The sequence below is a fragment of the Salvelinus alpinus genome, chromosome 11, assembly GCF_045679555.1.
Source record: "Salvelinus alpinus chromosome 11, SLU_Salpinus.1, whole genome shotgun sequence".
NCBI lineage: Eukaryota > Metazoa > Chordata > Actinopteri > Salmoniformes > Salmonidae > Salvelinus > Salvelinus alpinus.
Window position 1 is genome coordinate 42,157,605 of NC_092096.1, and position 9,372 is coordinate 42,166,976.

General features: G+C 42.5%; 1 protein-coding gene across 2 annotated transcripts; it reads right to left on the reverse strand.

Annotated features, from left to right (window-relative positions):
* Nucleotides 1-1,222: 1,222 nt before the first annotated feature.
* On the reverse strand, nt 1,223-9,134 carry slc5a8 (solute carrier family 5 member 8). Of its 2 annotated transcripts, XM_071333100.1 has the most exons (15): nt 8,208-9,134; nt 7,574-7,639; nt 7,405-7,456; nt 7,214-7,281; nt 6,884-7,038; nt 5,789-5,929; nt 3,922-4,051; nt 3,319-3,407; nt 2,926-3,035; nt 2,688-2,755; nt 2,507-2,593; nt 2,177-2,391; nt 1,853-1,956; nt 1,668-1,756; nt 1,223-1,573 (listed from the first exon to the last, which is right to left on the reverse strand). In XM_071333100.1, exons 1-15 carry the CDS (start codon nt 8,556-8,558, stop codon nt 1,451-1,453), a joined length of 1,848 nt encoding a protein of 615 aa, XP_071189201.1. In that variant the 5' UTR covers nt 8,559-9,134; the 3' UTR covers nt 1,223-1,450. The 2 variants fall into 2 exon arrangements, with proteins under 2 accessions (XP_071189201.1, XP_071189200.1); XM_071333099.1 differs by having other exon boundaries at nt 1,422-1,756; nt 8,208-8,685.
* Nucleotides 9,135-9,372: the final 238 nt, after the last annotated feature.

Consider the following 9,372-nt stretch of genomic DNA (forward strand, 5'->3'; position numbering starts at 1 on the left):
TTATGGCAAGCCTAAATAAGTTGAGTAAAAATTTGCTTAACAAGTCACATAAGTTGCATGGATTCTGTGTGCAATAATAGTGTTTAACATCGTTTTTTTATGACTACCTCATCTATGTACCCCACACATACAATTATCTGTAAGGTCCCTCAGTCCAGCAGTGAATTTCAAACACCGATTCAACCACAAAGACCAGGGAGGTTTTCCAATTCCTTGTAAAGAAGGGCACCTATTGGTAGATGGGTAAACATAAAGAATCAGACATTGAATATCCCTTTGAGCATGAGGAAGTTATTAATTACACTTTGGACGGTGTATCAATACACCCAGTCACTACAAAGATACAGGTGTCCTTCCTAACTCAGTTGCCAGAGAGGAAGGAAACTGCTCAGGGATTTCACCATGAGGCCAATGGTGACTAAAACAGTTACATAATTTAATGGCTGTGATAAGAAAAAACTGAGGATGGATGAACAACATTGTAGTTATTCCACAATACTAACCTAATTGACAGAGTGAAAAGAAGGAAGCCTGTACAGAATACAAATATTCCAAAACATGCATCCTGTTTACAACAAGGTGCTTAAGTAATACTGCAAAAAATGTGGCACAGCAATTCACTTTTTGTCCTGAACACAAAGAGTTATGTTTGGGGCAAATCCAATACGTTACTGAGTACCACTCTCCATATTTTCAAGCATAGTGGTGGCTGCAACATGTTATGCATATGCTTGTATGTAATCGGTAAAGACTGGGGAGTTTTTCAGGATAAAAAATAATTCGCACAGGGAAAATCCTAGAGGAAAACCTGGTTCAGTCTGCTTTCCACCAGACACTGGGAGATTAATTCACCTTTCAGCAGGAGTGGCGCAGTGGTCTAAGGCACTGCATCTCAGCGCTTGAGGCGTCACTACAGACACCCTGGTTCAAATCCAGGCTGTATTACAACTGGCTGTGATTGGGAGTCCCATAGGGTGGAGCACATTTGGCCCAGCATTGTCCAGGTTTGGCCGGTGTAGGCAGTCATTGTAAATAAGAATTTGTTTTTAACTGACTTGCCTATTTAAATAAATTACATTTAAAAAAATTTACTGCCAAAGGTGTTTCTAAAATGTATTGACTCAGAGGTGTGAAAACGTATGTAAATTAGATATTTCTGTATTTCATTTTCAATCAATTTGCTAACTTTTCTAAAAACAAGCTTTCACTTTGTCATTATGGGGTATTGTGTGTAGATGGATGAGAATAGTTTTTTTTAAATTCAGGCTGTAACACAACAAAATGTGGAATAATACTTTCTGAGGACACTGTATATAGAAATATGAGGATATAGATGAGATATTGATACAATCTGTAAGGACATTCATGAGTCACGTGAAAAACAGCGGCACGGGGGAGGGAGAAGTATGAGAAGAAAGAGCAACTGTTAAGTCATGGTTTTATCAGTATGTTATGTAGGAAGACTGCTCTTTCTGAAATCCAACTCGTGGACATTGCAGAAGCCGGGGTTATTGTTTCCCAATTTGTTCTCTCTGGTTTTTGTGAGGTCCAGCTCTCCTGCTCTTCTCATGGCCTAGGTATGGATGAAAGCTAAATGAATACAGGAAAGTGGTTGAAAGAGAGAGAACGTCGTGGAGGTTATTTATTGAAACACTCAAATCACTTACCCTTTCTTTAAAGAGCTTGTAAAAGCAAAATAACATTGTATCTTCTTTCATCAAAGTCACCCTTGGTTCCAAATTCAACTTCATACCCCCTGGAAAGAGACACGTTTTAGTGTAAAAAAGAACATGTTAATTAGACACATCATGTAATATGGTAGGAAGCAACACTACCATTTGGGGAAGAGTACCTGAAAGTAGACTGACCACCAGTCCAACAGCCAGTGTTGTAAGTGTCCCAATAGGACTGAAGTAGAGATAGGACAGGGAGTACCAGTTATCAGCCAGGAAGGGTCTGTAGAGGAGACAAACATAGTGGCATCCAACAGCTATAATGTTGCCTATATTGTTTACAGCTGATGCAGTTTGCTATTCTAACATGACAAAATTATTCCTGTTCTACAGTACATTTCTAACTGAATATTTGTTTCAACTGTGCCCATAACAATATACTTGTTCCCTTCAGCAAAAGTGTGTCCTGTCCTTAACCAAAGATACTGAAGCCCACAACGTACCTCTCTGCTGTATTTTGCTGTAGTACTGTAGTGTATAGGCTTGGTTCTGTTGGGGATGCGGTCCAGTTGAACGCATCGGCTGCGGTTGTGAAGTTACAGCCATGTGTGGTCAGACCCAGAGGCCTGCTCTGCTCTGGTAGAGGAGGGTAAAACTGGGCCCCTATCCCCACCCACAGAGACATAACCAGCCCAGAGAGCAGACCAGCCAAGCCCCCCTGCAGCACAGAACACACAGAAATAACACATCAACACTTCAACATAAACATTCAGAGAGGTTAGCTAACAGTTAGATGCTTATAATCCTGCTTTTGTTAAAGAGACTGTACTGACTGTGGCATTGGCGTATGGACAGAGGATCCCCAGCGAGAAGAGACCCAGTAAAGGCCCTCCGATGATCCCAAAGATACTGATAGCTGCCTACAGGAGGAGACAGAGACATATTTTAGAGTTGCGAACCTCAAGACAACATATTTTTTGTAGAAAGACATACACCTTTTGTTGTATCGCATACCTGCAGCAGACTTCCCATGAGTGAGGCTATGCCAGCCATTCCAATACAGAGAGCCCCATACAGAAAGCCTAGAATGGAGCATAGGGATAGCAGTTAAAATCATGATAAATCCTGGATTATTCATTTCTAATATCAGCAAGAATATATCAAGAAGAAGATAAATATATCATCAAACATGAATATAGCTCTCTGAGTTCTGTGGTAAATGCAAAGACACCTATTGATATTATACACTCACTGAGGCCTTTAGAGGTCCAGGACAGGTGTTTCTCTGACATGTGTGTGTACGGCTTGATCAGGTCTTCAATAGTCACGGCAGCCAGAGCATTGACACTGGACGATACCGTGCTGTGGACAAGAGAGAGCAAATATAATGCCATTATTTACCTAGAAATATAACAGTGTGTGTGAGTGCTGTGTAAATAGTAATCTTTGTGTCCCACCATAGGCTGCGAGAGTAAATATTTAGTCATAGTCGTGATATTATGAACCATGAGATATTGCATACAGTACAAATAGTAACAAAATGGTACTTAATCTAGTGTGTATATAACATAATGTAACATACTGACATAATCAAACGTAAGATCAAGTTTGACATACAGTATAAGTACTAGATGGGAATAGTAACCTTAGGGTCCCACTGTAGGCTGCAGCCACAAACAATCCTGGCAGTCCAGGGTAGTCTCTCAGGATGTCCATCACCATATATGGCATCAGCTGTACAGAGAAAGAGGGCGTGGTCAGTAGTCAGTGTCTCTCTGAGTGGTAGCACTGGGTTTTGGTTATTTGAGATATTTTCCTGGGAACAATCTGGATGTGTGGCCGATGAGGGGGGGGGGGGGGGGGGACTGTTTTCCCACAAAAAATAGTTTAAGGTGGTTACACTTAGTGGCGGTGAATGTTATCAGTTTAAACAAATATTTTAGAAAATATATCCGTAAAGTGACAGTCTGGCAGAATAGTAATATTGACTGTGCCTGGTATTTATGTAGGTTAGCTTTTTTCTTCATGAGTCTTGTTCTGGAGGCAGCTTTGCAGAGGGTTCGCTAACAGACACAGCCACAAAATCTGTCATAAAATCTCAACCCTAACATTCACCTTAATATACCTAACCCTAACCTGGCCCATCTATCAGAAATCGCTCAGTTCTGCCTCCAGGACAAGACTCATTCCAATAAACGTCAACCTGCGGTCCTTATTAAAGTGTTATTTCCTGGTTTGTGTCCTCAACCTGATCTGGAGCAGACACCATGCCTGCTGTCCAGGGGTCACAGTGCTTGTAGACGGAGTACAGACACAGCCCCGCAAACACAGAACACAGCATGATGATCCACAGTCCTAATAAGTTAATGTAGAGAGACCTGGGAAGAGAATACAGAGAGAGAGAAAGAAGAGTGACAGAAAGAGGGGAAAGAGAGAGAAAGGAGAGAGCGAAAGAGAGAGAGAACGGGGAGGGGGAGAGCCAGAGTTTGTGTTATCAGAAGGACGAGTAGGTTGCACTTCCCCATCGTTTGTCAGTGCAATTTTGGCGGCCAACTATCAGAAAAAGGGGTTTATCTAATGTTCCTTTGTTAGATTTTTAGCTCATCTTGCTCTGGCTACTATTAGTTGTTGATCTTGTTGTTGTTGATGTACATAACTGAGGGAGAGAGAGCCCACATTTTCAGGGTTGTTTGATGAATAAGACTGTTGGGTCCCAAATGTAAGAGGACTCCCATGGTGTTTACATATTTGCAGAAATCCATTCAGGAGTATTTTGTGGCTTTTGGCGAATGCGTTCTAGCTAACAATCTAAAGTTGCGCTGTTGCAACTGCCTGTAAACACCAGTGGTGTAAAGTACTTAAGTGAAAATACTTTAAATTACTACTTAAGTCGTTTTTGGGGGTATCAGTACTTTACTATTTATATTTTTGACAACTTTATATTTTACTTCACTACATTTCTAAAGAAAGAATGTACTTTTATTACCATACATTTTCCCTCACGCGCAAAAAACTTGTTACATTTGGAATGCTTAGCAGGACAGAAAAATGGTCCAATACACATCCCTGGTCATCCCTACTGCCTCTGATCTGGCGGACTCACTAAACACAAATTCTTTTTTGGTAAATTATGTGTGTTGGAGTGTGCCCCTAGCTATCACTAAATTTAAAAAAAAACAAGAAAATCGCACCATCTGGTTTACTTTTGATACTTAAGTATATTTAAAACCAAATACTTTCAGACTTTTACTCAAATGGCTTGTTTGTATAAAGCCTTACTGTAGCTCTGCTTTGCTATAGCGCACCGGTCTGTTCTAGACTTGGAGTCTTGGACGAGACAGATGTTTTTATTCGATTCTATTTACTGCAGTGTCTATTAATAGTCAAAATGCTCGCCCACTTTCCCACTCTATATTATAATTTTTTCACTTTTTACCCCTAATTGGTAGTTACAGTCTTGTCCCATCGCTGCAACTCCCTTACGGACTCGGGAGAGGCGAAGGTTGACAGCCACGCGTCCTCCGAAACACGGCTTCTTGACACACTGCTCGCTTACCCGGAAGCCAGCCGCAATGTGTCAGCGGAAACACCGTCCAGCTGGTCACAGAAGTCAGCTTGTAGGCGCCCGGCCAGCCACAAGGAGTCGCTAGAGTGCGATGGGACAAGGAAATCCCAGCTGGACAAACCCTCCCCTAACCTGGATGATGCTGGGCCAATTGTGCGCCGCCTCATAAGTCTCCCGGTCAAGGCCGGCTGTGACACAGCCTGGGATCGAACCAGGGTCTGTAGTGACGCCTCAAGCATTGCGAAGTAGTGTCTTAGACCGCTGCGCCACTCGGGAGGCCCCACTCTTTATTTCTATAGAATTTTCACAAATGCCTTAGTATACGTGATTTCCAAACATTCTAAGAATTTATCAATGTTAAAATGACCATATCTAAGTGCTCGCTTGCCAGATAATTTTTTGTGTCATGTTCTTCCTGGGGGTGTAGATGAACACATTTGAATAAGATTTCATGTTGCTAAAGTGCTGTCACTTCCACTATTAACACTGGGGCAAACAGGAAATAGATCTTCATGCTCTACTCTATCCTTCCAGGAAGATGATGACTCACATTTTGGCCTGAGTCATGGATTTGCAAGAGATGTATCTCTGCACCTGGGCTTGGTTGATCCCATAGATACTGGTCCAGACAAATGTGCCTCCAATTGTGATTGTCCAGAAGGTGTGCCTCCTCAGTGGACTAGCATCAAAGCTATAAAGGAGAGACAGAGACAGAGACAGAGACAGAGACAGAGACAGAGACAGAGACAGAGACAGAGAGAGAGAGAGAGAGATTCATTACGCCCTTTTGCAATGTCTTGTATTTTGTGCCAACATACTGCACAATGTCCAGGTGCAGACTCTTCTCCTGCTCTTTTACATCTATAATCTACATTTTTTATTTATTTTATTTATTTCACCTTTATTTAACCAGGTAGGCAAATTGAGAACACGTTCTCATTTACAATTGCGACCTGGCCAAGATAAAGCAAAGCAGTTCGACACATACAACAACACATAGTTACACATGGAGTAAAACAAACATACAGTCAATAATACATTGAAAAATAAGTCTATATACAATATGAGCAAGTGAGGTGAGATAAGGGAGGTGAAGGCAAACAAAATATATATATAAACAAATAAAAATATAAAAAGGCCATGGTGGCGAAATAAATACAATATAGCAAGTAAAAAATAAAAATAAAAGTAGAGATAGTAGAGATAGAAAAAGTAGAGATAGAAATAATGGGGTGCAAAGGAGCAAAATAAATAAATAAATAAATACAGTAGGTAAAGAGGTAGTTGTTTGGGCTAAATTATAGATGGGCTATGTACAGGTGCAGTAATCTATGAGCTGCTCTGACAGCTGGTGCTTAAAGCTAGTGAGGGAGATAAGTGTTTCCAGTTTCAGAGATTTTTGTAGTTCGTTCCAGTCATTGGCAGCAGAGAACTGGAAGGAGAGGCGGCCAAAGGAAGAATTGGTTTTGGGGGTGACCAGAGAGATATACCTGCTGGAGCGCGTGCTACAGGTAGGTGCTGCTATGGTGACCAGCGAGCTGAGATAAGGGGGGACTTTACCTAGCAGGGTCTTGTAGATGACCTGGAGCCAGTGGGTTTGGCGACGAGTATGAAGCGAGGGCCATGACAATGACAATCTACTCACTCCCAGAAGTTGAGTCGTCCTCCGAACTCTGCGTGGTTGAGGATGTTGGAGACTCCTCCCTGCAGGACCACGGCTCTGATGATGACAGACAGGAAGCCTGCCACCATGATGCCCACCTGGAACACATCCGTCCACACCACCGCCTTCAGACCGCCCTGTCACAATACACACCACAGCCGTGTTACATACATGGTTTAAAGGTCACCACAAAGGTCACCACAGTGCTACACAAATCATGTCTCAACCTAACCTCCATCTGTATTTCCCTTACATCAGGGGATAAATGGTGTTTATAGCATTATTTATTGACATCACTGCCATGTCCAGTACCATAGCGCAGTAAAAGGTGCAAACCACTCCTGTTGAAATGACAGCACCCCAGAGATCCATCCCAGTCACTAGAGAGAGGAGGAAAAAGAGAGAGAGCGGGACGTCATTTAGCAGAGGAGTGGTTTCAAGTGCACTCAATGCCGATGGGGCATGACATGAAATTCTTTCATGACTTTTAGAGACTACTGCACCTTGGTTTAATGCCAGAGCTGGAGCATAAATGACTATTCCCGTGTAGAGTATCTGGGAGACAGAGAGACATAACATGTGGCTCTTATAATCATCCGTAGCACAAGGTTTGTTCTCATGTTCATGTAATTCATGATATGAGGGGTGGGAGTGTTGTGATAAGGTACTCACAGTCTGAACAATGAACATCACTGTCCCTAACAGACGGGTGGCTCTGTTGAACCGTATCTCCAGATACTGCAGAATGATGACCATGAGGAGAAAAAAGAAATATGACACTTTTCTGTTACATTTCCCATGGACAGGACAGTGACATGAATTAATGTGTGAAGCCCAAAAGACAAAGCAAAGAGTATAGTCAGTAAGAGGATGAGATGACAAGACTGTGCCAGGATTGTTTCAGTCAGCTAATGAAGATAAAACACTGACTCATATTTTAGCTGTTTGAATCATAATCATAATCTAATCATCAGCCTCTCAACAAGACTAAGGAATGGACATGTGCAGCGATATTAAGTAACGGAACGGTGACTACTATGATTACTATACCTGAAACAGCAATCTGTTTGTTTTATAGAAAAATTACACAATTAGGTCAGCATTTTATTTCCTGAATAGATTGCATTTGTCAATTGGTCACTTTTGAACAAAACGTTGTGACCCCCAAGATATTTATTTCAGGGATTTAGAATTGCTTAGAATTTGCATTGCAATTAATCTGGATAACATCTACCAAACATGTTATACTATTTCTGTTGAATAGAATAGAACACAAATCAACTCAACAGGGTGGATCGATTCTAACCTCATAGGTACTTGTGATGCCCAGCCTGTAGAAGACAGGGAGGAAGACCTCTGAGCTGACCACCACCACCAGCACATAGGAGAGGCTGAAGAGGCCGTAGCTTGCCCCGTATCGGTACACCTCGGCTGGGGTGGCCAGCACTGTGATAGCCGACATGAAGCTGGCAGTCAGGGACAGAGCCACAGGTACGGCTGTCATACTCTGGCCCCCCATCAGAAACTCTCTGGAGCTGCTCTGGCCCCTTCCGGCGATGGCATAGTACACCCCGATGGCTGCAGACACCAGCAGCATCAGAGCAAAGACAGCATAGTCCGCAGCGACAAAGGATCCAATCACTGGAGAGACTTCCATTGTAGCCTTCTGATTGTGAGGTATAGGTGACTGTACTCACTGGAAGATTGTCCTATTCCACAACTTGTAGTCCCTTGTGGTTTCTGTTATTGGAATGCAATGAACAGCAGATAATTCGTTTTTCTCTATGAAATCTATGATAGCTCACAGTAGGCTGCTGTGTTTTCAGAAAAAGTGGTGTCCTTGTCCATATGTCCTTGTCTCAAAGACATTACTAGCAGGTAGCAGTGAGCACACCTCTCCACCTCTCCACAAAATCAAGAGCTGAGATTGTTCTGTTGGCTGAACCAATAAGTACCCCTGTCATCAGCCCTACCCCCTGGATGGCTGGTACAGACTGACACACACAGAGGAATGTGTTCACACACACACAAGCATGCACACACACTTCTGAAAATTGTTGAACCCCAGAGAAAATATTCTAACATATCTTTATACTAACATGTCCAGTCCAGTATAATGTGTCTAGTGTCCAGTATGTCATGTCCACTAGTTAGTACATGTATGGACCACAGGAGGTTGGTGGCACCTAATTGGGGAGAACAGGCTCGTGTTAATAGCTGGAGCAGCATAGGTGGAATGGTAGCAATACATCCATGTGTTTGATGCCATTCCATTTGCTCTGTTCCACCCATCATTATGAGCCGTCCTCCCCTCAGCAGCCGCCACTGGTATGGACACTGTATGGACACTGACTGAGCTGTAATTGAGAAACAAAAGTATCCAGGAAGTAATCCTTGAAGTTGTTGCAAAACTACGCCCCCTTCTGTGTCTTCTCACCACGTGGAAAAGCAAAACGTTCCCATGATGCTTC